The sequence below is a fragment of the Coregonus lavaretus genome (assembly GCF_964263955.1).
Source record: "Coregonus lavaretus genome assembly, chromosome: 28".
NCBI lineage: Eukaryota > Metazoa > Chordata > Actinopteri > Salmoniformes > Salmonidae > Coregonus > Coregonus lavaretus.
Window position 1 is genome coordinate 31,449,688 of NC_140015.1, and position 27,523 is coordinate 31,477,210.

At 47.1% G+C, this 27,523-nt stretch overlaps 1 protein-coding gene across 1 annotated transcript in view; it reads left to right on the top strand.

The window, feature by feature from the left end:
* Positions 1–27,523, top strand: part of LOC311103433 (trinucleotide repeat-containing gene 6C protein-like) — a 71,605-nt gene that overhangs the window by 32,861 nt on the left and 11,221 nt on the right. Inside the window, exons 5-12 of the mRNA XM_084144999.1 lie at positions 15,707–18,367; positions 22,850–23,050; positions 24,000–24,244; positions 24,536–24,593; positions 24,833–24,984; positions 25,318–25,467; positions 25,995–26,135; positions 26,465–26,584. Of these exons, the coding sequence (XP_084001125.1) occupies positions 15,707–18,367; positions 22,850–23,050; positions 24,000–24,244; positions 24,536–24,593; positions 24,833–24,984; positions 25,318–25,467; positions 25,995–26,135; positions 26,465–26,584 (3,728 nt within the window). The remainder of the gene's footprint in view (positions 1–15,706; positions 18,368–22,849; positions 23,051–23,999; positions 24,245–24,535; positions 24,594–24,832; positions 24,985–25,317; positions 25,468–25,994; positions 26,136–26,464; positions 26,585–27,523) is intronic.

Genomic DNA, 27,523 nt, shown 5'->3' on the forward strand with positions numbered 1-27,523 from the left:
CGAGGGCTGCCCACCAAAACTCATGGACCAGGCAAGGAGGGCATTAATCAGAGGCAAAGATAACCCTGAAGGAGCTGCAAAGCTCCACAGCAGAGATTGGAGTATCTGTCCATAGGACCACTTTAAGCCGTACACTCCACAGAACTGGGCTTTACGGAAGAGTGGCCAGAAAAAAGCCATTGCTTAAAGGAAAAAAAATAAGCAAACACATTTGGTGTTCGCCAAAAGGCATGTGGAAGACTCCCCAAACATATGGAAGAAGGTACTCTGGTCAGATGAGACTAAAATTGAGCTTTTTGGCCATCAAGGAAAACGCTATGTCTGGCGCAAACCCAACACCTCTCATCACCCAAAGAACACCATCCCCACAGTGAAGCATGGTGGTGGCAGCATCATGCTGTGGGGATGTTTTTCATCAGCAGGGACTGGGAAACTGGTCGGAATTTAAGGAATGATGGATGGCGCTAAATACAGGGAAATTCTTGAGGGAAACCTGTTTCAGTCTTCCAGAGATTTGAGACTGGGACGGAGGTTCACCTTCCAGCAGGACAATGACCCTAAGCATACTGCTAAAGCAACACTCGAGTGGTTTAAGGGGAAACATTTAAATGTCTTGGAATGGCCTAGTCAAAGCCCAGACCTCAATCCAATTGAGAATCTGTGGTATGACTTAAAGATTGCTGTACACCAGCGGAACCCATCCAACTTGAAGGAGCTGGAGCAGTTTTGCCTTGAAGAATTGGCAAAAATGCCAGTGGCTAGATGTGCCAAGCTTATAGAGACATACCCCAAGAGACTTGCAGCTGTAATTGCTGCAAAAGGTGGCTCTACAAAGTATTGGCAACAAAATAGGAAAAATGCCAAGGGGGGTGAATACTTTCTTAGGTCTAAAACCAGACCTAAAGTATACACACAAGATAATGGACCTATGTATTTAAACAAGATCATCTTTGAGAACTAACAATCACCAAAATAAAAGCTAGACAGTCAGGGACAATCGAAAATGAAAACAATTATGCCTTCAGGAGTATTTTTGTCATGGCATGGGGCCTCCATTGATTTTGTTATAATGTTGAGGCCCTCCGATTAGCATAAGCCATGGCAAAATGTGTAGAATTGCAGGAAATGTGCTTTAAAACTGCAAATCTTTCTCTCAGCGTCATGGCAAAATGTGTAGAATTGCAGGAGATTAGCGTTAAAACTGCTTATCCCCACCAATGGCCCCATTTTGATCCAGAAAAAACTGGTCTGTGTGTAGTGTTTCAAACGTTCAGTGTTTCAGCAGGTCAGATATTTAATAGTTTGTAGAGTCTAGATACATTTCCTGTTAAGATGTAATGTTTGTCCTTCATTTCCTTTTTCTGAAAATGTATGGTACTTTTTTTCTTGTTTGCTGGTTAGAGGGAGTCTCTGAGTTCTGTTGTGTGTTAGTACTGTCTGAAGAGTTTTGAGTTGTGCTGACCAGAGCTATTTCCTGTAATGGGAGGTGGAGCTATGAAGACCTGGCAGGGCCTGAGTGGGACTGATCTGGTACAGATAGAGAGGGGGAGCAGGGTAGAGGAGGAAAGAGGTAGCGAAGGGTAAATCATTGGTGAGAGGGAAGAAGAGAGGTGGACAGAGAGAGGGATGTTTTATTTATTTTTAGTGATATTGTGTGTTGTCCTTTTTACTCTTGCAATGTTATGCCTCTTGGCCAGGTCATTATTGTAAATGAGAATTGGTTCTCAATTGACTTATCTGGTTAAATAAAGGGGGGGGGAGAGTAATAGAGAGTTGAAGAGAGAGAAGTTGGGAGTGGGGACGGGGACATGGAGAGTAAGGACATCTGAGCGAAATGAGAGCGAGAGGCCCAGTTCTGTGGGCTGGGTGACTCATGGCTTACGGTAAAAGCTCATGATTCACTCCACCCCTTTGGCAGACTTCTCTTCGCTCGCTCTTTCTCTTTCTCTCTGTCTGTCTCTCTTTCTCAGGACAGCAGGGAAAGGCCAGGGATACACTGTAGCCAGAAGATGGTGCTGGACCAGCATACAGCTCTATCTCCTCTGACACGCTACACTACAGTACAGACACCTAGATGCATACATAGGTCTAGCCATGCATATTATTGCCTGTGTTTATGATGGTACTGAGGATGACCACTGGCTACTGGCCAGCTAACAGACACATCAGGCTCCATGTGTGCAGCCCTGAGCCCCCACTACAGGTTCTAGAGAGAGGTCCCCCATTTCTGATGTCTGTCTCTGTCTGCCGTAGCCCTTTACACTCGTAAGTGATAAGTGCCTAAATTGGAATGAAGTGGATGTACTGTAACATGCTATACAAGATGTCAGAGGTCAGGGTCTCCACTTCACAGCTCTGTATGGGTTTTGACTGACAGCCATTCTGAACTTGAGCACCGAGCGGGACAAGAAGTTGCCCCCATCCCGACCGCATTTTTTGTTGTCTGAATAAATTTAAGAGGACTCTATGTATTTTGAAAGATGAGACGTTGAGGATTATGATAAATACCGCTTTGATGTCATACAAGCAAGCCGAACACCCGTGAGTCCAAATGTGCACTTCACATTTCCATATCATAAAATTAACGGAATATACAGTGTCAACGTTTATGTTCACTGTATTCGATGTACAGTTACAAGATTACGTGGCGTTACACCCTGGGTTGTCCTGAACAGAATGAGCTTATGTTTGTTGTATTGTAAAGAACATTTGCCACGGACCACGCGTCTGAATGCACTCATGACTCCATTCTATGCGCACCAACATTACCATCTGCTTCTCTGAATTGCCTTGGATCGTGTAAACAACAACTGTAATTGTGTGATGGCGGGGATGCAGGGATGTGTTCCAAACCAAACAACTACAAGTGTGCTTGCGCTCGTTCCTCAACGGCACAGCGAGGAGAGCTAATAAATGCACCTTTTCGTTGAAGAAAGTGCATTGAAATGACTTACTGTGCACACTTTGGAGAGGTGTGTGTGTGTGTGTGTGTCTGTGGTCACTTGGAGACACACGTTTGAACTCTCACTCAAACCCTTGTCATTTTTTGTCTTATGTTGCACCTACCCCAAATTAACATCTTACTGGGTGTATCCAGAGCATTTTCAGAATTCGTTGTCAACAAATGTGGCGAAAAGGTCAGTAAATGTGAAATGCACATAAATAAGGCTGTGACGGTAATTGTAACTGACAGTTATGGATGAAGACCGTCATGAAAATAAAATAACCGTCAAAACCATTTAAATAGGCCAACATTCATCTTTGGAAAAACTTATTTTTTTATAACTTTATTTTAATGTAGATAAACTTTACTTAATAGCGGGGGTATTTACTAATGACTATAAGGAATTGTTTTGCTAACTTAGTCTGTCTATTAAACTGTCTACATCTCCTCTTTCCAACGGTGGTTTGATGCGCCAGCAGCTAGTCCGCTAGATGCGCAGGGGTGTAGAAGTGCTAGCTTATAGGCTGTGACACTTGATGTGTGGACTTTCTTTTATAGCCTACATCGCACATTTTCATTGCTTGCTAGTAGATAAATAAATCTGTCTTCTTTTAAAAAAGGTTGGATGTGTCTGACTATTCATTCATTATTCAACAAGGTTGTTCTGGATCTGAGGCCTATAATGCGTCAGTGTTGTGTCAAGTGGACAATGCACCAATCCTCTCCAACCTGCCATGGTATAATTTGATACAGAATCTTTTCTTAATTTATAGACTAATCAACGCTGATAAATAGGCTATGGACGTTGCGTGTATTTGTTTCTATTTTAATGATAGTATGAAATTGACAATCACATAGCTCTCTCTCCTCTTCATACTTTCCTTGTCAATTCATTATCTTATAGCCTACTTTCGGAAAGCCTAAGGTAGTCCTAGGTTTTTTTAATACGTTTTAAGGAAGGGAGAAATATTTGCTCTTGATTGACGGGTCCTTTTTACGGGGGTGTGCGTGTGTAGGTTCGCTGATTCTCTCTACTGGCCTATATGTCCATTCAGAACGTTTTCTAAAGTAGCCTGTCTGGAATCCATCGAATAAGAATCAAACGCTCCTGTCATGATTTAATTTTGTAAAAGGCCTATTTTCAGTAGCTTAGGCTACATTATTTATCTCATTGCGGGGGTCCTCTCTTAATATTTAGAAGTAATAACCTAAATAATAATGAAGTGTATTGGCTTGTTTCAAATGTGTTTATTAATTAAGAAGCATATCCATGTAGAAACAGAATTGTAACCTTCCCTTTTTACATAGGGCTTTATAGGCCTAAGACAACAGTAACATTTAAACAAAATGGACACAAAAAATAAATGAAAAGGACAAACCAGTAACTTAGTGTAACGCAACACTGAAATTGCACGTTTCTTTTGAGTCTGATAGCCTATGTGTTAAATTGTCAATACGAAAATGTGACAATCCTCTCCAATCTGACATTTCTTAATTTGAATACTAGACTAATATTTAGAGGTAATAATAACTTGAATAATGAAATGCTATTGATGATAAGAAAGTGTAATGGTAATAGTGAAGTTGCAGAGAAAAGCAACGTGTTTCTTTTGAGTCTATGCGCCAATCCTGGTTGGCTTGGTGAATTACCGTAACGTCAAATTCCAACACCATCACAGCCCTACACATAAAATCAACTGTGTAATGTTTGGATTCCGTCTTGTCAGGTGAACTGTTGTGTCCTCACTTTTTAGTCTAATAATTTCCCCATAATCTCCAAACGGTTCTCTTTTGATTGCTACCATGGTTATGCAAGAGGGGATTGATTGTCTCTGCTGTAACCAAAAGCTTGATCTTGCAATCTAGCCACTTAGTTAGCAAACCAAATGCATAGCTGGAGCCCTAACCTGTAGATAATTTTATTTAGCACATCTTAAATACTTAATTTATAAGCATGCCCCGGTATACTGTCGGTATTTCAAAATACCCTGGTATACAGTATACCGCCCAAGTCTAGTAGATGCTGCTGAAGTTATAGGCCAATTAGCTAAAATCCATTATAGCATAGATGCTATCATGCTACTGAAGCTAATAGGCAAATTGCTAATGTTTTGTATAGTTTTGAACAGAAAGCAGATGTAGGCCAGACTACTACTCTTAATGTTCTGTTTAGTCTGATGACGTCAGAGGGGTCTGGGATTCCCCTTACAGAGCGATGCACTACTATCTCATCACCTTATAGCCATCTTCTCCTCAACCACAAGGCTCAGTCTGAGTCCACTGGAGGGGTGTTTTACTCTGGTTTCCTTCTCAGCTCATCATAGTTTTCACTTCTGTCATCCATTCACTCATCCTCCCATCCTCCTCAACCACAAGGCTAGGGATGGGCATGGTTAATCGAATATCCGGATATCCGAACGACTGTTAGCAGGGTGCGAATTATGGGGGAGCTCCCCTGAATGAGATGTTAGCTCCCCTAAATGCAACACAATTCCAACTTTGGGAGGGGTCTCTAAATTATGCTAATTTAACTATTCTGCTATTTGTTTAAAATGCAGTGGTAAATATATTTTACAGTGGTAAATATGAAAATAAAAGCTTCCAAATGAAACAAACACCCCCACCTCTCTGTCATGGTTTAAACCATTTATTTCTATGTTGGTGGTACTGTCCATTTACATTTAAGTCATTTAGCAGACGCGACTTACAAATTGGTGCATTCAATTTAGGATAGCCAGTGGGACAACCACTCCTTTTTATTTATGAGGGGGGGGGGGGGGGATTACTGTTATACTATTCCAGGTATTCCTTAAAGAGGTAGGGTTTCAAGTGTCTCCGGAAGGTGGTCAGTGACTCCGCTGTCCTGGCGTCGTGGGGGAGCTTGTTCCACCATTGGGGTGCCAGAGCAGCGAATAGCTTTGACTGGGCTGAGCGGGAACTGTGCTTCCGTAGCTGTAGGGGGGCTAGCAGGCTAGAGGTGGATGAACGTAGTGCCCTCGTTTGGGTGTAGGGTCTGATCAGAGCCTGAAGGTAAGGAGGTGCCGTTCCCCTCACAGCTCCGTAGGCAAGCACCATGGTTTTGTAGTAGATGCGAGCTTCAACTGGAAGCCAGTGGAGTGTGCGGAGGAGCGGGGTGACATGAGAGATCTTGGGAAGGTTGAACACCAGACGGGCTGCAGCGTTCTGGATAAGTTGTAGGGGTTTAATGGCACAGGCAGGGAGCCCAGCCAACAGCGAGTTGCAGTAATCCAGACGGGAGATGACAAGTGCCTGGATTAGGACCTGTGCCGCTTTCTGTGTAAGGTAGGGTCGTACTCTGCGAATGTTGTAGAGCATGAACCTGCAGGATCGGGTCACCGCTTTGATGTTAGCGTAGAACGGCAGGGTGTTGTCCAGGGTCACGCCAAGGTTCTTTGCACTCTGGGAGGAGGACACAATGGAGTTGTCAACCGTGATGGCGAGATCATGGAGCGGGCAGTCCTTCCTTCCCCGGGAGGAAGAGCAGCTCCGTCTTGCCACTCAGTAGCACTACATTTCAGCCTCAGCTAAGCTCCTTTACGCATAGATTTTCCTTTGTACTTACTCATTTTCTCCATTTGTTTGCCGTACGTCCTTGATAAAAATAGCCTTTATTCCAATGCAGTTGATTTATCATTGTTTGCTTTTGTCAGTCAGCTGTTTAGAGCGCTCATTGCTTTGTTTTTCAGGTGCGCGCGGTTACTGGTGTTCTCCGTGCCATCGGTGGACAGAAGTATTAGACCATTTATTTAGCTTGATTATTTTCTATCAATATTTGTTTTCTTTCCTGGATCAGCTGATGAAGGTCGACCAATATCACTAGACAACTAGCCTATAGCTAGTCACCAATGCGCATCCAATCCATCCAACAAGTATACTTTAATGACAGTAGGCCTATAGTTTACTCTTTCGGTTAGAAGCATTTGATTTTGCAATGGCATAGGCCTACATTATTTTGGATTTGTGTGCCCATGAGAACTGTTTTCATGGTGAAACGTAATTAAATGTTACGTAGGCATAGTTATTAAACTTATAGTGCATTTTCCGAGATATCGAATATCCATGATTCGTATAGGATTTAAGTTCAATGTTCTAATTCAATTGTTAAATGCTTAATAACGACAAATAACACTGTCATGAATGTAAATAAAATATAATTTTACTGGTCACATACACATATTTAGCAGATCTTATTGCGGGTGTAGCGAAATACTTGTGTTCCTAGTTCCAACAGTGCAGTAATATCTAACAATACACAACAACAGAATGGAATTAAGAAATACAGTTGAAGTCTGAAGTTTACATACACCTTAGCCAAATACATTTAAACTCAGTTTTTCACAATTCCTGACATTTAATCCTAGTAAAATGTCCCTCTCTTAGGTCAGTTAGGTTCACCACTTTATTTTAAGAATGTGAAATGTCAGAATAATAGTAGAGAGAATGATTTATTTCAGCTTTTATTTCTTTCATCACATTCCCAGTGGGTCAGAAGTTTACATACACTCAATTAGTATTTGGTAGCATTGCCTTTAAATTGTTTAACTTGGGTCAAACGTTTCGGGTAGCCTTCCACAAGCTTCCCACAATAAGTTGGGTGAATTCTGGCCCATTCCTCCTGACAGAGCTGGTGTAGCTCAGTCAGGTTTGTAGGCCTCCTTGCTTGCACATGCTTTTTGAGTTCTGCACACAGATTTCCTATAGGATTGAGGTCAGGGCTTTGTGATGGCCACTCCAATACCTTGACTTTGTTGTCCTTAAGCCATTTTGCCACAACTTTGGAAGTATGCTTGGGGTCATTGTCCATTTGGAAGACCCATTTGCGACCAAGCTTTAACTTCCTGACTGATGTCTTGAGATGTTGCTTCAATATATCCACATAATTTTCCTTCCTCATGATGCCATCTATTTTGTGAAGTGCTCCAGTCCCTCCTGCAGCAAAGCACTCCCACAGCATGATGCTGCCGCCCCCGTGCTTCACAGTTGGGATGGTGTTCTTCGGCTTACAAGCATCCCCCTTTTTCCTCCAAACATAACGATGGTCATTATGGCCTAGACTAGATGACATTTCCCCATGTGCAGTTGCAAACCGTAGTCTGGCTTTTTTATGGCGGTTTTGGAGCAGTAGCTTCTTCCTTGCTGAGCGGCCTTTCAGGTTATGTCGATATAGGACTAGTTTTACTGTGGATATAGATACTTTTGTACCTGTTTCCTCCAGCATCTTCACAAGGTCCTTTGCTGTTGTTCTGGGATTGATTTGCACTTTTCGCACCAAAGTACGTTCATCTCTAGGAGACAGAATGCGTCTCCTTCCTGAGCGGTATTTTTTAAAAACATTTTAGTCATTTAGCAGACGCTCTTACCCACAACCCTGGCGTTGCAAGCGCCATGCTCTACCAACTGAGCTACACGAGGCTACCGGTATGACGGCTGCGTGTTCCTATGGTGTTTATACTTGCGTACTATTGTTTGTACAGATGAACGTGGTACCTTCAGGCGTTTGGAAATTGCTCCCAAGGATGAACCAGACTTGTGGAGGTCTACAATTTCTTTCTGAGGTCATGGCTGATTTCTTTTGATTTTCCCATGATGACAAGCAAAGAGGCACTGAGTTTGAAGGTAGGCCTTGAAATACATCCACAGGTACACCTCAAATTGACTCAAATTATGTAAATTAGCCTATCAGAAGCTTCTAAAGGCTTGACATCATTTTCTGGAATTTTCAAAGCTGTTTAAAGGCACAGTCAACTTAGTTTATGTAAACTTCTGACCCACTGGAATTGTGATACAGTGAATTATAAGTGAAACAATCTGTCTGTAAACAATTGTTGGAATAGTTACTTGTGTCATGCACAAAGTAGATGTCCTAACCGACTTGCCAAAACTATAGTTTGTTAACAAGAAACTTGTGGAGTGGTTGAAAAACAAGTTTTAATGACTCCAACCTACAGTAAGTGTATGTAAACTTCCGACTTCAACTGTATAGAAATATTAGGACGAGTAATGTCTGAGTCATGAGTGTAAATGTGTATGTGTGTGTGATGGGATGTATAGACATGTAAAAGTTTGGGAGGGTCTTAAGGGCCAAGCCGAATTTCTTCAGCCTCCTGAGGTTTAAGAGGCGCTTTTGCGCCTTCTTCACCACACTGTATGTGTGGGTGGGCCATTTCAGATTGTCAGTGATGTGGATTCCTAGGAACTTGAAGCTTTTCACCTTCTCCACTGCGTCCCCGTCGATGTGGATGGGGGCGTGCTCCCTCTGCTGTGTCCTGAAGTCCAAGATCAGCTCCTTCGTTTTGATGACGTTGAGGGAGAGGTTATTTTCCTGGCACCACTCTGCCAGGGCCCTCACCTCCTCCCTGTAGGCTGTCTCATTGTTGTTAGTAATCAGGCCTATCACTGTTGTGTCGTCTGCTAACTTGATGATTAAGTTGGAGGCGTGCGTGGCCACACAGTCATGGGTAAACAGGGAGTACAGGAGGGGGCTGAGCACGCACCCTTGTGGGACCCCTGTGTCACAAGCTATAATAAATGCGGCCTCAGGATATGCAGTTTCCAGTGTAGTTCCTTGAGAGCCGTTGTGGTATCGGTTTGAGGGGAAATATACAAGGCTGTGACGATAACCGAAGAAAACTCTCTAGGGAGGTAATGCGGTCGGCATTTGATTGTGAGGTATTCTAGGTCGGGTGAACAAAAGGACTTGAGTTCCTGTACATTACCACAATCACACCATGAGTATTTAATCATGAAACATACACCTCCGCCTTTCTTCCCGGAGAGTTCTTTATTCCTATCCGCACAATGTATTGAAAACCCAGCTGGCTGTATGGACAGGGACAGTATATCTGCAGAGATCCATGATTCAGTGATTATTATTTTTTTTAAGCATAGTGTACAGATGTAGGATCTTAATTTGAGCCACTTTGCTACAGCAGGAAAATAATCCTGCAGCAACAGGAAATTTGGATTATAATTAATGGACTTTCTTGTAGCGGTTGATACATTTTTCGTAAGGGAAAATCAAGTCTGAAATTTCAGTGGAATTACAACAGGGTGATCAAATGAAGATCCTAACGGCACTCATATTTTTCCATTAGCGTGTTTTTTGCATTAACGCCTCTGCACAAAGCTCCATCCCAATGATACTAGCCACAATTCTACAGTGTAGTAGTCATCTAGCAGATTCTTATTTTACCCAGAGCAAGCTGAAACCACTGCATAACACTGGAAGCCGAAGGACCCCAGCGATAGGCGGCCATCCTAGTATCTGTCTGTTGGTGTCTCCCTCTCTCGTTTAGCTGAGGACCCAGCCTGTCCTCTCTGTGGCCCAATGCCCGCCAGTGGTGTTACCAGATTGCGTCCCGTCGTGGTTGGTGTGTAAGACAGTCTCTGTCCTCCCTCACACCGCCCCCTCCCCTCTGCCCCTCTAACCTTTCTGTAACCGTACGGTGACGGACTCCTCACACACACACTACTGGCACGGTGGGTACTGTATTATTAGAAGACCTGTGCCATCTGGGGCTTAGTCAATAGGCATTTGTCTGAGCTCTATACTTCAGATTTCTATCTATAAATTGCACTCCACGGAATCTATTGGAACAGGTATGGTCAATAATACAAGACTAGGTGGCCTTGAACAAACTGAGACAAACATAAACATCCAGCTGTCTCTACTTCATAGTAGTCAAAGCAATACAAGGCCATCCCTGCTATCAGTTGTTTACCCAAATGACAGTTTGTTGTCATGGTAACCTCAGTGTTTGCATGGCCTGAACATGGAGCAGTGCTTTGCTTTGTTTTCATCTCAAACCCAATGTTTGTTGCTCTTCTGTAATCAAGATGATGTTGAAAAAAGTCTACCACTCACTTGAGGAAGTTGCAGCTTTTCTGGGTAACCTCTGCTAATTGCGCACTATGTTGGCTTGTGCCTTGAGTGTTGACAGGACAGCACACAATAGAGTTGACCACGTTTTCATCTAATATTGTTGCTCTATCATTAGACTGTAGGATAGACTAATCATGGGAATGGTAGAGGAGGATGGATGGTGGGGGTGCAGCAGGGTGTGTGGGTGTGTGGGTGTGTGTGTGGTAAAGAATGGTGTGTGTCGTTTGTCTGGTTGGCAGGATTGAAAGAGCAGCCGTCTTTCTCTCTACAAGCCTCTTCTCTCCTGCCCCTGGGGGACTTCATTAGGCCTGGACCAACCCATCTGAGACCTGACTAACACATCCATCACTTCTTCACTCCCTCTTCCACTCTTTCTCTCCTTCACTTCTTTTTCTCATTCTCTGTGCTGACTGGGACTAGCCAGCTCTCCCCCTGCTCTCCCTCACTTTCACTCTCTCCATCTCCTTATCTCCCTCACTTTCAAACTCTCTCTTTTCCTCAATCACTCAGACCCTCTCTCCTCCCTCCCTCCCTCCCTCACTCTCACCTTACAAAACCCAACTTGTTGAAACAAAACAAAACGAAAAACTACAAAACAAAACAAAACCTAAACATCCACAACAGCAATGTCGAAGCTGAGATTGCAATTCGCCATCCATCCACGTGGCCGGGAAACAGCAGCGGGGTAGTGGATTGGGGGTTTGAGTAAGCGCCATCAAGCCAGTTTGTATGAAGGGCATTATTTACACAAAAAGCACCAATCAGAGGGGCTTTGATGACCTCACTGCACGTTGACACATGGTGGAAAAGGCTGGGGCCTGGGTTTCCACATAATGAACCACTGTTCTTCTGGTGGGACTTTGACGTATTGTGTGTTTTGGAGCAGTAGAGGCTCGTTTGTAAACAATACCCACCTTCAGTTAGCCTAGGAGCTGCTGCTGTTACTGCCTCTCTTTTGCAATCCTCTAGCTAGTGTCCGATAGTAACCTGGCTCTAGCTAGCGCCAGATAGCAACCTGCCTCTAGCTAGCGCCAGATAGCAACCTGCCTCTAGCTAGCGCCCGATAGCAACCTGCCTCTAGCTAGTGCCTGATAATAACCTGCCTCTAGCTAGCGCCTGATAATAACCTGCCTCTAGCTAGCGCCTGATAATAACCTGCCTCTAGCTAGTGCCCGATAGTGACCTGCCTTTAGCTAGCGCCTGATAATAACCTGCCTCTAGCTGGCGCCCGATAGTAACCTGCCTTTAGCTAGCGCCAGATAGCAACCTGCCTCTAGCTAGTGCCTGATAGCAACCTGCCTCTAGCTAGTGCCCGATAGTGACCTGCCCCTCCTCCTCCTCTCTTTAGCTCTCTTTTTCTCTAACCCCTCCTCTCTGCTGTATCTCTCTCTTCTTCTCCTTGTCTTTGCCACGCTTTCCCTTTCCTCCCCCCCCCCTCCCTCTATCCTCTATCTCTCTCTCCCTTGCTCCGTCACTCCAGACCACACTGTGTAAAGACAGATGTTTAGCTCTTCTTGGCCTCCTGCCCACCTCCATGTGAGCTTCATTTCATGTGTTTATGCTGTTTTCCATGCAGCCATTGAAGTGGTGTTGTTTCTCCTGGCCAAACTGGGGCTGTTTGTGCTTCAGGGAGCTGCTCTGGTATGTGTTGTGTAGTCCTGCTGCAGACTAGTCTGTCTCTGTTTGCGTCAACTGTCGGCATACTATAGGAAATCATTGTGAAGCAGGAGGGGGAAGGTTGTGTGTGTGTGTGTGTACGTGTACATGCATATGTGTCTGGATGCATATGTGCATAGAATGTGTGTCTGCATACCTGCATATGTCTGGAAGCATTTATTGTCTGAGTGTGCGGATGAACATGTATGTATACGTGCATATGTGTGCACTTTTGAGTGTCATTCCAGAACACTCAGCGATGCAGCAAAAGCTCTGCTTTTGTCCATGTCCTGCTGCGGTTATGGTTTTGGAGAGGCTCCCATTGTGGCCAGGCTGTGCTCAATGTAGATGGAGTGGTCCTGGCTAAATATTTAGTGACGACTCCAAAAGCATGAAAGAGGAGGGAGGGAGCAAAAAGGAATCTCCCTTTTGTTGAGTTTTTTCTCTCTCGTGAGCGGATTGAGTGCACAATGAAATGCTCTCGGCTTTAACCTTAACCCTCTATGCCTCCCCTACTCTCTCCGAGAGAGATCGAGATGGAGAGAGAGAATATCCTCTCTGCATGGATAGGAATAGAGCTGAGTTATAAAGCCAGAGAGAGAGGGGCAGGATGGCTCTAGCCAAGCCAAAGCGGGCTGGGACAGAGCAGAGCGGGGGGGGGTGTCTCTCTCTCATGCCGCGAGAGCTCGTCAGCTTCTTGGCAGTATTTCCAAAAAAAAATCCTCTGAAAGCCCTGGCGAGCCGAGCAGACATATTGAGACTAGAGACACACGGGGATGGCTGCCACCGCTTCGCTCCAAACGTAGTGCTCGCTCACCATGGTCGGAAGGTACCTCTCCTCAGGTATTTTTCCTGCTTTTCGCCCGTGATCCCCCTCTCTTTCTCTTTATTCGCTGGGCGTCTTTCACTGCGTTGTTCATTGTAGTGCACCATTTGCCTTCTAAATGCATGCAAGTACTAAGATAAGTGCGATTTGCAACGGAAAACATCCAAGCAGCGACAGACGGCATTCTGATTAATATCTTCATAAAGATAGTATTAGTGCTGCAGAGCTGATATAAACAGACTGTAGCTCAGAGCCTTTTTGGCTGTGATTCAGATTTGATAAAATGGCGTCCTGTACTACACCACAGAAGCCACACCGCTGTGTCAGAGACACACTGCCCTTTTCTCCCTCTCTCTCTCTCTCCCTCTCTCTCTTTCTGTTTCTCCCATTCTTTTCTAATCATTGGAAGAAGCCTAAGCTCTGCAGAGAGAGAGAGGGAGAGAGTGAGTGAGAGACAGCCAAAGCTTGCACACAAACAGTATCTCTCCCCAGTTATAGATCAGACAAAAGCAGAGGCTGTGTGTGTGCAGAAGTCCACTCCGCTCACACGTGCATGTAGAGGCACACCAAAAACAACAACAAGAGGGAACTGACGCGGCGGCAGAGTGATTACCACGGCAGGGCATCTAGAGCGGCTGCTGCTTTTCCACTGACTCACTTCTTATGCACCAAGCTGCTTCAGGGGATAGTTCTATAACTGTTGTTACCCAAGCCTCTCTCAGCAGTGGTGTTTCTTTATTGGAAGAGAAAGAAATCCTACTGTTTGTGTTTGAGGTGTAGAGGCAGAGGCAGTAGAGAGATTTTTGAGGGGACTGGGAGGCAGTCTTCTGTACAGCAGGGGTGCAACGTTACAAAACATTCAGATAGAAATGTTGTATTGTGTAGATTAGGTATGCGTGTTTGTGATGTAGGACTGTGAGTCATGTCAGCTCTACACATTACATTTCTACCTGCATCATTGTGAACGTTTCACCTAATTGAATACACTCCAGGGCAGAGTGGTTGTCGGTCAAGCCAATTGTGTGTGAACCTGGGGTCAGGCCCAGACTGAGGCTGGACTGCAGGGATCAAATGTCAAGGGTTAGGACTGAGGATGGGCATCTTCGGATCTGCCGGTGGACTCCACCTTGGCTCCCACTTTATTCCAAGATGGCTGCATCTAGGGTAGAGCTGTTGAGATTACTAGGCTTGGGCGATATACCGTTTATACCGTATGCCGGGGTATTTTGAAATATACAGAGAGAAAAAAAATGTATCCTAAGGACAACTCCCACAGCAGTCAACATTTCAACTAGGGTTCTCTTTGCAAAAATTTATATAAAAACTGTTTTCACTTTGTCATTATGGGGTATTGTGTATAGATTGATGAGATGGTTTATTAATTTTTTAACCATTTTAGAATAAGGCTGTAACGTAACAAAATGTGGAAGAAGTCAAGGGGTTTGAATATTTTCCGAATGCAGATTCTTCAAAGTAGCCACCCTTTGCCTTGATGACAGCTTTGCACACTCTTGGCATTCTCTCAACCAGCTTCATGAGATAGTCACCTGGAATGCATTTCAATTAACAGGTGTGCCTTCTTAAAAGTTAATTTGTGGAATTTCTTTCCTTCAGTTGTGTTGTGACAAGGTAGGGGGGGTATACAGAAGACAGCCCTAGCTTTGGACATGTTTTGAGCGAGTGTGCAATTGGCATGCTGACTGCAGGAATGTCCACCAGAGCCGTTGGCAGAGAATTGAATATTCAAGTCTCTACCATAAGCTGCCTCCAACGTCGTTTTAGAGAATTTGGCAGTACGTCCAACCGGCCTCACAACCGCAGACCACGTGTAACCACGCCAGCCCAGGAGCTCCACATCCGGCTTCTTCACCTGTGGGATCGTCTGAGACCAGCCACCCAGACAGCTGCTGAAACTGAGGAGTATTTCTGTATGTAATAAAGCCATTTTGTGGGGGATAACTCATTCTGACTGGCTAGGCCTGGCTCCCCAGTGGGCCTATGCCCTCCCAGGCCCACCCATGGCTGCATCCCCTGCCCATTCATGTGAAATCCATAGATTAGGGCCTAATTTATTTATTTAAATTGACTGATTTCCATAGTGTCCGTGTTTTCCTACGTAAATGGGAGAGTGCTTATAGTGTATGCTTTGATGTTTGTGTCGTCGGTATACATTAATGGTGCAACCAGTTTTCCCCCCTATATTTAGATGCCATTAACTGTTATATTATCTTCTAGGTATGATGACATACTAACCTTTTCCTTTTCTCCCTCTCTCTCCCTCCATCCGCTCTCTCTCTCCCTCCATCCGCTCTCTCTCTCCATCCTCTCTCTCTCCCTCCATCCTCTCTCTCTCCATCCTCTCCCTCTCATCCAACAGAGCTGCCCCCACAGAGTGGCCCGGGAGCTCAGTATGAGAATCCTCACTTGGGACACCAGCCTGCCAATCGGAGTGCCACTTCCACCTCAGCGTCGGCCAATCACAGTGGCTGGGATACAGTGATCATCGACGAGAGTGACACCGAGGCCTGGCCCTCCATTTCCCGCAGCAGCCAGAGCCAGGGCCAGGGCCCTGCAGGAGGATGCCCCTCGGACACTGACCTTGTTGGTCCGGCCAGCAGCAGCAGTATGAGCATGGCCACGGGGGCCAACGGCCAGACAGGCCACTTTCCTGCCAACTACCCCAGCAGCAAAGGAGCCAGCTCTGGGCCCGGCGGCTCAGCCAATCACCCCGGGGCAGGCATCGTCGGCATGGCATCCGGCCAGGGAGCAGCCAATCGGGGCTGGGGATCTGGTCCCGGTCCCTCCACCCATGGCCCTCCTCAGTCCTCCTCTGTCGGGGGTGGGGAGGGGAAGAGCGACGGCCCAATGGGAGGCGGGGGAGGCAGGGGTTGGGGCTCCTCTTCCTCCAACTTTAACTTGAACCTGAACCCCAACGCCAACCCCTCGGCCTGGCCCGTGCTGGGGCACGACGGGGGCGGAGGAGCGGGGGGAAGCAGCTCAGGGGGAGCCAACCCCAACCAACCCCCTTCTTCTCAACCCCCTCCTAACCTCTGCAACCCACCAGGCACCTCTCCCGCCCAGGGGAACGGCAACAGAGGAGGAACCATGGGGGGCGGCGCTGCCAACGGCAACTTGCCAGTAGGGGGAGGCAGCACATGGGGAGAACAATCTGAGCCGCACCCCTCCTCGTCCACGAATGTGTCTTTCAGCTCAGAACCTCAGAACCTTAACACTGACGGACCAAATCATGCAAGCAAGCAACAGGAGCCCCCCATCCACAGCGTGCCCGGCTGGGGTGGCCCCTCCGGGTGCATGGGCTCCCTGGGCCAGCCTCCTCCTGGAGCTCCCCAGCTGGTCAACGGAGAGGACGGCAGCTCCGTCTGGGGCAGCAATGGAGACTCCAAGTCAGTCGCCTCCTCCGCAGAGGCTTCGGGCTGGGACTCTGGGGCCGGTGGCTGGGGGAGCCATGGAAGCAGTGGTGGGGGAACCTCTGGAGGCTGGGGAGGCCAGAGAAGCGGAGACGGCTGGGGGAAGCAGCATTCTGGCGAGGGCCAGGGAGGCTGGGACGCCCCCAGCTCTCCTCCCCAGCAGGCCAGCTCCTGGAGCACCCGAGCACCTAGCACCGCGGCGGCCAGCGAGGGCAGCAGCGAGGGCATGGACGGAGCAGGACACTCCCGCCGACAGGACCAGTCGTCCAGGGATGAGCCTGCCCCCCTGCTCCCTGCCCCTGACCTGGACCCCAGGGTGCTGTGCAACACAGGCTGGGGCCAGACACCCGTCCGCCAGCACACGTCCTGGGACATGGAGGAGGCGGCACGCACCCAACGAAAGGCAGACGCTGCCGGGACGGACTCCTGGGGAGGCTCTGGCCCCAACACCCCCACCGAGCCAGTCCAAGGGCCATCCAACCCCAACCACGGCCCCCCTCACCGGGCTGACCCCAAGAGTGAGGGGCCCGGTCCTCAGGCTGCCCCTGGCTGGGGTGGTTCCATGTCTCCAGCCAGCCAACCTGGCTCTGGCTGGGGCGAGCCACAGAGCAGCAAGAATCCCCCCAATGGTCCCGGAGGCTGGGGGAACCCCCCACCAGGAGGCCCCGGGCCAGGCCCCAACATGCCCAAAGCTGGGAGCCAGTCCTGGGGAACTCCAGAGGAGAAGTCCCCAAGCTGGGATGATCCCCACAGCAAGGCCCCCAAGCCCCAGGGCTGGGGAGATGGGCCCAAGCCGTCCCACAGCGGCTGGAGCAACAGCGCTGGAGGAGGGGGCAATGGAGGTGGAGGAGACTGGGGAGAGCCTGCAGATGGCAAGAAGAGCAGCCCCACCACGAACCCTCCCTGGGAGGGAGAAGGAGCAGGAGGCTGGAAAGAGAGCAACCGAGGCTGGGGAAAGCCTGGTCCGGGGGTGGTGGGAAATGTTGGAGGAGGTGGAGGCTGGGGAGAGCCAGCGATGGCCCTGCAGCGCCCAAGCGGCCCTGCCCAAGGATGGGGCGGCAAGCCCCAGGAGAGCTCCAATGGCAACAGCGGAGGAGTTAAAGGCGGTGGAGAAGGGAGCATGGGATCCTGGGGAGGCCCTGGCCCCGTGAAGCCCAGTGGATCAGGCCGGGGGGGCATCGGTGGAGGAGGAGGGGGCAAGCAGGACCCCTCAGGAGGAGAGCCCACGGGGTGGGAGGAACCTTCCCCACCCTCCATCCGACGCAAGATGGAGATTGACGACGGCACCTCGGCTTGGGGCGATCCGGGCACCTACAACAAGACGGTCAACCTCTGGGACAAGAACAACCCTGGGGGAGGAGTGCCACCCCAAGGTAGACCTCCAGGGAACGCCCCCCCAGGCCCCCCTGGAAACAACAACAACAACCACCCCCACCCACCACATCACCCTCCCCACCATCCTCACGCCTACCACGGCCCTCCACCACCCCTCCAGAGCCATGTGGGCCACAACCCCCAGGGCTCAGGCCAGAACAGTGGGCCCATGGACCCAGCCGTGCCTCACCAGACTGCACCTCCACCACACAGCAGACCACCCCTCATGGGTCCAGGTGAGAAGACATACTCTATGCATGGATGGCTTATAGTGTTACTGTGATTTTGTCTTGGTAATCTTGTCATTTGACAATGACATCTAGCTTTTAATCAAGAGTCTTACGAAGTTGAAACGTCTTGCAATGTTGGGTTTACGTTTTGTACATGTAGTCATGGGAGGAAAACAGTGTTGTGGGTTGTACTCTACTGTAGAGATAGCCTGCAGAGCTCTATCATACTATCCAGGTCTGTGCCCAAACAGTTTGAGCTTCTACTTCTAAAAAGCCACCTTTCCAGAAATAAGTCTCTCACTGTTGCCGCTTGCTACAGACCCCCCTCAGCCCGCAGCTGTGCCCTGGACACCATATGTGAATTGCTTGCCCCCCATTTATCCTCAGAGTTCGTACTGCTTGGTGACCTAAATTGGGAGATGCTTAACACCCCGTCCATCCTACAATCCAAACTAGATGCCCTCAATCTCACACAAATGATCAACGAACCTACCAGGTACAACCCTAAATCCGTAAACATGGGTACCCTCATAGATATCATCCTGACTAACTTACCCTCTAAATACACCTCCTTTGTCTTCAACCAGGATCTCAGCGATCACTGCCTTATTGCCTGCATCCGTAACGGGTCCGCGGTCAAACGACCACCCCTCATCACTGTCAAACGCTCCCTAAAACACTTCAGCGAGCAGGCCTTCCTAATTGACCTGGCCCAGGTATCCTGGATGGATATAGATCTCATTCCGTCAGTAGAGGATGCCTGGTTGTTCTTTGAGAGGAAATTACTTTTAATCTTAAATAAACATGCCCCATTCAAAAAAGACAGAACTAAGAACAGATATAGCCCCTGGTTCTCCTCAGACTTGACTGCCCTTGACCAGCACAAAAACATCCTGTGGCGTACTGCATTAGCATCAAATAGCCCCCGCGATATGCAACTCTTCAGGGAAGTTAGGAACCAATATACACAAGCAGTTAGGAAAGCAAAGGCTAACTTTTTCAAACAGAAATTTGCATCCTGTAGCACTAACTCCAAAAAGTTTTGGGACACTGTAAAGTCCATGGAGAATGAGAGCACTTCCTCCCAGCTGCCCACTGCACTGAGGCTAGGAAACACTATCACCACCGATAAATCTACAATAATCGAGAATTTCAACAAGCATTTTGCTATGGCTGGCCATGCTTTCCACCTGGCTACCACTACCCCGCCCCGCTGCAACTTGCCCATGCCCCCCCCGCTTCTCCTTCACACAAATCCAGACAGCTGATGTTCTGAAAGAGCTGCAAAATCTGGACCCCTACAAATCATCTGGGCTAGACAATCTGGACCCTTTCTTTCTAAAACTAGCCGCCGAAATTGTCGCAAACCCTATTACTAGCCTGTTCAACCTCTCTTTCGTAACGTCTGAGATCCCCAGAGATTGGAAAGCTGCCGCGGTCATCCCCCTCTTCAAAGGGGGTGACACTCTAGATCCAAACTGTTACAGACCCATATCCATCCTGCCCTGCCTTTCGAAAGTTTTTGAAAGCCAAGTTAACAAACAGATCACCGACCATTTTGAATCCCACCGTACCTTCTCCGCTATTCAATCCGGTTTCCGAGCTGGTCATGGGTGCACTTCAGCCACGCTCAAGGTCCTAAACGATATTATAGACAGTACTGTGCAGCCGTCTTCATCGACCTGGCCAAGGCTTTCGACTCTGTCAACCACCGCATTCTTATTGGCAGACTAAATAGCCTTGGTTTCTCAAATGACTGCCTCGCCTGGTTCACCAACTACTTCTCAGATAGAGTTCAATGTGTCAAATCGGAGGGCCTGTTGTCTGGACCTATGGCAGTCTCTATGGGGGTGCCACAGGGTTCAATTATTGGGCCGACTCTTTTCTCTGTGTATATCAATGATGTCGCTCTTGCTGCTGGTGACTCTCAGATCCACCTCTACGCAGACGACACCATTTTGTATACATCTGGCCCTTCATTGGACACTGTGTTAACAAACCTCCAAACGAGCTTCAATGCCATACAACACTCCTTCAGTAGCCTCCAACTGCTCTTAAACACTAGTAAAACTAAATGCATGCTCTTCAATCGAACGCTGCTGGCACCCGCCCACCCGACTAGAATCACTACTCTCGATGGGTCTGACCTAGAGTATGTGGACAACTACAAATACCTAGGTGTCTGGTTAGACTGTAAACTCTCCTTCCAGACTCACATTAAGAATCTCCAATCCAAAGTTAAATCTAGAATCGGTTTCCTATTTCGCACAAAGCCTCCTTCACTCATGCTGCCAAACATGCCCTCGTAAAACTGACTATCCTACCGATCCTTGACTTCGGCGATGTCATTTACAAAATAGCCTCCAACACTCTACTCAGCAAATTGGATGTAGTCTATCACAGTGCCATCCGTTTTGTCTCCAAAGCCCCATATACTACCCACCACTGTGACCTGTACGCTCTTGTTGGCTGGTCCTCACTACATATTCGTCGCCAAACCCACTGGCTCCAGGCCATCTATAAATCACTGCTAGGCAAATCCCCGCCTTATCTTAGCTCATTGGTCACCATAGCAACACCCACCCGTAGTATGCGCTCCAGCAGGTATATCTCACTGGTCATCCCCAAAGCCAACACCTCCTTTGGCCGCCATTCCTTCCAGTTCTCTGCTGCCAATGACTGGAACAAATTGCAAAAATCTCTGAAGCTGGAGACACTTATCTCCCTCACTAACTTTAAGCATCAGTTGTCAGAGCACCTTACCGATCACTGCACCTGTACACAGCCCATCTGAAATTAGCCCGCCCAACTACCTCATCCCTATATTGTTATTTATTTTGCTCATTTGCACCCCAGTATCTCTATTTGCACATCATCTCTTGCACATCTATCATTCCAGTGTTCATACTAATTGTAATTATTTTGCACTATAGCCTATTTATTGCCTTACCTCCATAACTTGCTACATTTGCACACACTGTATATATATTTTCTGTTGTATTTTTGACTATGTTTTGTTTTACCCCATATGTAACTCTGTTGTTGTTTTATCGCACTGCTTTGCTTTATCTTGGCCAGGTCGCAGTTGTAAATGAGAACTTGTTCTCAACTGGCTTACCTGGTTAAATAAAGGTGAAATAAAATAAAAAATAAAATAAAAGTACTCAAACCTAACAGGCAGAATGAATTCACTGTGCCAGGCCTGATAAAGATTAGTCATTTTGTTAAAAAGCAGCAGCTTAAAACACTTGTCGCAGTTCAATCAACTGTTACTATACTGTGCACACACAAGAACAAGGAAATAGCTGTGTATCCTATCTATGACTTAACACAAAATCTTGTTAGGTGGCGCACAGTGAACACATGCTAGGCTCCAAACCGTTGATCCATTTTAAAAGTAAAACCTCGCCCTCTTGGATTTCCATCTAAATTAATAACCAAATTGGCGAAAGCGATGCCAGCCCGCCCTGGCCCCACCCCCTTTACTTCTCTGAAGCTCGCTCTCCTCTGATTTCACAACAACAACACGGGCGCCCCCGTCTGTGTGCATAACCGTGGCAACCTCACGTGGGCACATGTGGCGGAGGAAGCCCAAGAATGCTGTTTACTAACCCTGCTTGTGAAAATAGCGATTGGAGCCGCAAAACGTTTGAGGTGTGGAGGAAGTGTGTGATTATAGGGGGAGCCGCCATCTGTCGGTAGTTAGAGGAGAGAAAGATAATTTAGACCCCCCCCCCTGCTGGTTCTGGCCAGTCACTGCCCCATATGCTGCTCTTTTATGCACCGCAATCAACCATGCAACACAAAATAATACAATACAAGTTTTGTGTCAATACAGTATACTTTGAAATATGTCTTTAGTTTCCTTCACTCCTTTCCCACATAACCCTGATACTTAAAATGACAGGCTAGGTTTTACACCTATTGAGTTCTTTAACGCCAGTGGTCATGAAGGAGAGGACATGAGGAAAGACTATTTAATCATGACTGAGAGAGTGAAATCTGATCCAGGAAGTAGATCTCCTCTTAGAGCGAGAGACACACTGGCACAGGCAGGGGGATAGGGCTGCCTGACTCTTAGCCAGGCCAACTGGTTACTACAGAGAGGGCCAAGAGTTAAACTGCCTCCTCTGTCCTAGCCTGGCTAAGGTCTAGCTTGGCCTGCTTAAACCAGGAAAAGAAAGAGGTTAGGAATGGTATAATTTAGCAATATGATTTTCTTAGTTTTCTTTTTTTACATTGTGATTGTTTAAACTTAGATATTTAGAATAAGGATGCACACAATGTTGAAATTGTGTGCAATACATAATTTTTTTTAGGTGTATGAATGGAGGTACATTCTCCTGTAGGAGTGCATGCTCAGATGGCATGTAAACAAAATGAAGCTAAGGTTCCAGAGCAAGGCTAGAGTGTTTTGGGTCCGTTGATCTCTGTACTGTTGTACAATCCAATCCATGTGTGCCCTTACCAAAGTCATCCTGTTCCTAGGCTGGAGGGAGCTGTCCAGTGCCCACCCCAAACCAGAGCCCTCCTGGGGGGAGCCTGCACCCCCTCCGGTCAGCGTGGACAACGGGACCTCCGCCTGGGGGAAACCCACCGGGAGCCATGGGGGCTGGGGCGGGGGTGACAACAGCCCCGAACCCTACAGACGGGGCAACCCACCCCTGGGATCTGCACCTTGCAAACCAGGTGAGGAGAACACTAGTACTTTTTTTTATAGATTAGATTTTTCCTGATTAATCGAAATTGCTGATGTTTTTACTAGGGCTGGGACCTCATGATATTACCTTCTTTTTTTTTTCTTTTTTTTACATTTTATTCATTTAGCAGACGCTCTTATCCAAATCAACTTACAGGAACAATTAGGGTTAAGTACCTTGCTCAAGGGCACATCGACAGATTTTGCACATAGTTGGCTCGGGGATTCAAACCAGTGACCTTTCGATTACTGGCCCAACGCTCTTAACCGCTAGGCTACCTACAGGCTACCTTATGTGACGATAGGATATGTATTGCGATTCTCATGATTCTATAAGTATTGCGATTTGATACTGTGATTTTATTGCGTTTTGATTTTCCAAACATATTGCTCACCATATGTCTGCTGCAGAGGGACAAGAAAGCCATGAGGAAACAAGTTTTGATCAGTCATGGAAATAAAATTGCTGAAAACAAATTGGCTCCCTATTTAAAAACAAGATGAAGTACAAGCTATATTGGAAAAATACTGGAGTTTTGGTGCAGGTACAGCCAACTAGCGCAAAAATAATATTGCGATATTGTCGATACGACATCGTCAGAAATAATATCCCGATATGTAACTGTATCGATATTTTTACCTTGTAAAGGAAGTGTGTCTTAGATCTGTCTTGCAACACATAAAGGCTGCAGCCTCGACTTAGTATGCAGCCACACTGACCTCTGGTGGCAGGCAGAATAGTCTTTCTATACCGAACTCTGAAATTTACCAGTGCATGGCTGTGCTATATAAAAAAAAATCAATCAACTGACAATTAAAATACCCTACTGTTAGAACCAATACAAATCAGAAATACAAATATATTATGTCATAATCCGTGGCGGCTGGTGACATAAAACGTAAGATAGTAACACAACACTTCCTTCTCTCCCTCTGCAGCTCCCAAATCTATGCAAGACGGCTGGGGAGGCGGAGGCGGCGGTGGAGGGGAGGACATGGGTCTGTCCGGGGGCCAGTGGGACCCTGACGATGGGGACATGTGGAGCAGCCAAGCCTCCCAGGAGAGCAATTCCTGGGGCAACAGACCCAGGAAGGGCCCACCCAAGGGGAAGATGCCGGGCAAGCAGGAGGAAGCCTGGATCATGACTCGCCTGATCAAGCAGCTGACAGACATGGGCTTCCCTGTGAGTGATACTACCTGCTACTACCTCTGGGGTCAAACTCCACACTGATGTAATCTGTATACATAGAAATATGATGATAATATAGTAATATAACAAGCAATTTAGCAGACAGTGTACAACAGTGAGTGCATACATTTTCGTATGGGTAGATCAGTGGGAATCGAACCCGCCATCCTGGCGTTGCTAGCTCCATGTTCTTACCAACTGAGCCACACAGGACCACACATACGCATGCATATTTGTGAGATATTTCTGCTGACAGATGTTTCTTGTGTGTGTTTGTGTGTCCAGAGGGATCCAGCCGAGGAGGCTCTGAAGAGGAACAACATGAACCTGGACCAGGCCATGAGTAAGTCTCTCTTCTCCCAGTCCTCAATACACTCTGTTAACTCCTTGTCCCTGATGTACTCCATATCACTGTCACTGACTGTATCAGTGTTGGTAATATCCCTGTTCTCTCTCTCTCTCTCTCTCTCTCTCTCTCTCTCTCTCTCTCTCTCTCTCTCTCTCTCTCTCTCTCTCTCTCTCTCTCTCTCTCTCTCTCTCTCTCTCTCTCTCTCTCTCTCTCTCTCTCTCTCTCTCTCTCAGGTGCTCTGTTGGAGAAGAAGACAGAGCTGGACAGGCGGGGGATGGGCAGGTCCGACTACAACAACGGTCTGATCAACAAGGGGCCAATGGGCTGCCGGCCTCCGCTCCTCTCCAAAGAGTCCTCCTCAGATCGCTCCCCTTTCCTCGACAAGGTAATGACTCCTGACCCCCCCCTAACCCCAGCATCACACACTCCGATACTGTCCATGGGTACTTCAATTAGAAGATGCTGTATAGCCAGGGCAGACATAGTGGTCTGGGGAACCATGGAAAATAACTAATCAAGGAATCAGACAAAAATATTTTTTAAAAGTCTAAATTATAAAAAAAATTATCAATAGTGTGTTTGTTCCATTCTTCACTAGTTATGAGGGGAGAGTTGCGGTTCTGTACAGGGCAAGGTTCAGTTTATGTATCCACCCATTGAGAGTGTAATGGTGGCGCTCTCCCTCTGTGGCTGTCTGTGTCTGTCTGTGTGGGTGCAGGACGGTGTTGGTAGCCTGGTGGAGGACGTCCACACCTCCTCACCGTTTATGCCTTCCCCTGGCCCCCTCGGCCTGAAACTCCCATCTCTGTCCAGCCAGGGCCTGGGCGGCCCACAGGGCCTAGCCATGCAAAACTTGAACAACAGACAGGTAGGCAGCACACTGTCTACGGCTATGTGGGGTTTAGACAGCAGACAGGCAACAGACAGGTGCCATAGGCAGAATTGGGAGTGATGCGGACTTGAATGACAGACTGACTGGAAAATATACAAGTCTGAGAAGAGGAAGGTCTTGTTGGCATACTGATAGGCAGAGAGGGCGATGGACAGACATACAGACAAACTGGCAGGGGGCAGACAGAGCTAGAGGGAGCCTGTATGTAGGTTTGGATTTTTCACTGGGGTTTTGCATAGCCTGTTAAATCTTGTTGGACTTTTTAAACATCTAAATCAAATCAAAGTTTATTTGTCTCGTGCAATGGCTGTAAACGGTTCAGTGAAATGTTGACTTGCAGCTCTTCCTCTACAGTGCAGAATAAATGTCAAGTGGGTTCCTATCATCATTCTGTTCTCCCTCGTTTCCACCTCTCTCTCTCTCTCTCTCTCTCTCTCTCCCTACCCCAATCCCTCTCTCCCCACATCCCACCTCCCTCCCTCCCTCCCTCTCCTCCCTCCCAGATGCAGAGTGGAATGTTCGGCAGTAGCGGAGCAGCACAAGCCCGGTCCATGCAGCAGCCTCCTCCTCAGCCGTCAGTGCCGCCTCTCGGCTCCTCCCAGCCTAGTCTACACGCTCAAGTGCCTCAGTTTCTCTCCCCTCAGGTACACACACACAACACGGACCAGGGTTGCGAGAGGTTGTTATTAGACAGGTAGGGAGGGATCCTTTTTTGGGTTTGTCTTCCGTTTAGTGCCTAATGAATACGACCTGGTGAATACGACACACACCTCTCAGCCCCGTCTAAGTATCTCCCCTCACTCATACACACAAACACACTTGCACTCATACACACAAACACACACACACACATTGTTCAGCTCCCCTCAGCATAGTTTACGTGCCTAAGCGCCTCAGTCCTGTCCACCGTTTTTTTTCTCCTACTTAGTTTATGGTTTCTAAAACCGTATCTTTTGGTCTCTCTCTTGTCTAGGTTCAAGCACAGCTCTTACAGTTTGCAGCAAAAAACATTGGTCTGAATCCTGCACTTTTAACCTCACCAATAAACCCTCAACATATGACCCTTTTGAACCAACTATACCAGCTGCAACTGGTGAGTCCCCTTCTGGTCTCCTCTCAGTTTACAGTAGCATTCCTCCATATAAAACACAATGCAGATACACTCTGTACACGCTTATATCATACATTTCTCCACTGCTTTGTTGCCTTAGAGATGTGAAAAACACTTGACTGATCGCATTCTGTAGCAACTACAAAATGTTGTGTGTGTATGTGTACACGTGCGTGCAGTGGGGAAAAAAAGTATTTAGTCAGCCACCAATTGTGCAAGTTCTCCCACTTAAAAAGAGAGAGGCCTGTAATTTTCATCATAGGTACACGTCAACTATGACAGACAAAATGAGAATATTTTTTCCAGAAAATCACATTGTAGGATTTTTAATGAATTTATTTGCAAATTATGGTGGAAAATAAGTATTTGGTCAATAACAAAAGTTTCTCAATACTTTGTTATATACCCTTTGTTGGCAATGACACAGGTCAAACGTTTTCTGTAAGTCTTCACAAGGTTTTCACACACTGTTGCTGGTATTTTGGCCCATTCCTCCATGCAGATCTCCTCTAGAGCAGTGATGTTTTGGGGCTGTCGCTGGGCAACATGGACTTTCAACTCCCTCCAAAGATTTTCTATGGGGTTGAGATCTGGAGACTGGCTAGGCCACTCCAGGACCTTGAAATGCTTCTTACGAAGCCACTCCTTCGTTGCCCGGGCGGTATGTTTGGGATCATTGTCATGCTGAAAGACCCAGCCACGTTTCATCTTCAATGCCCTTGCTGATGGAAGGAGGTTTTCACTCAAAATCTCACGATACATGGCCCCATTCATTCTTTCCTTTACACGGATCAGTCGTCCTGGTCCCTTTGCAGAAAAACAGCCCCAAAGCATGATGTTTCCACCCCCATGCTTCACAGTAGGTATGGTGTTCTTTGGATGCAACTCAGCATTCATTGTCCTCCAAACACGACGAGTTGA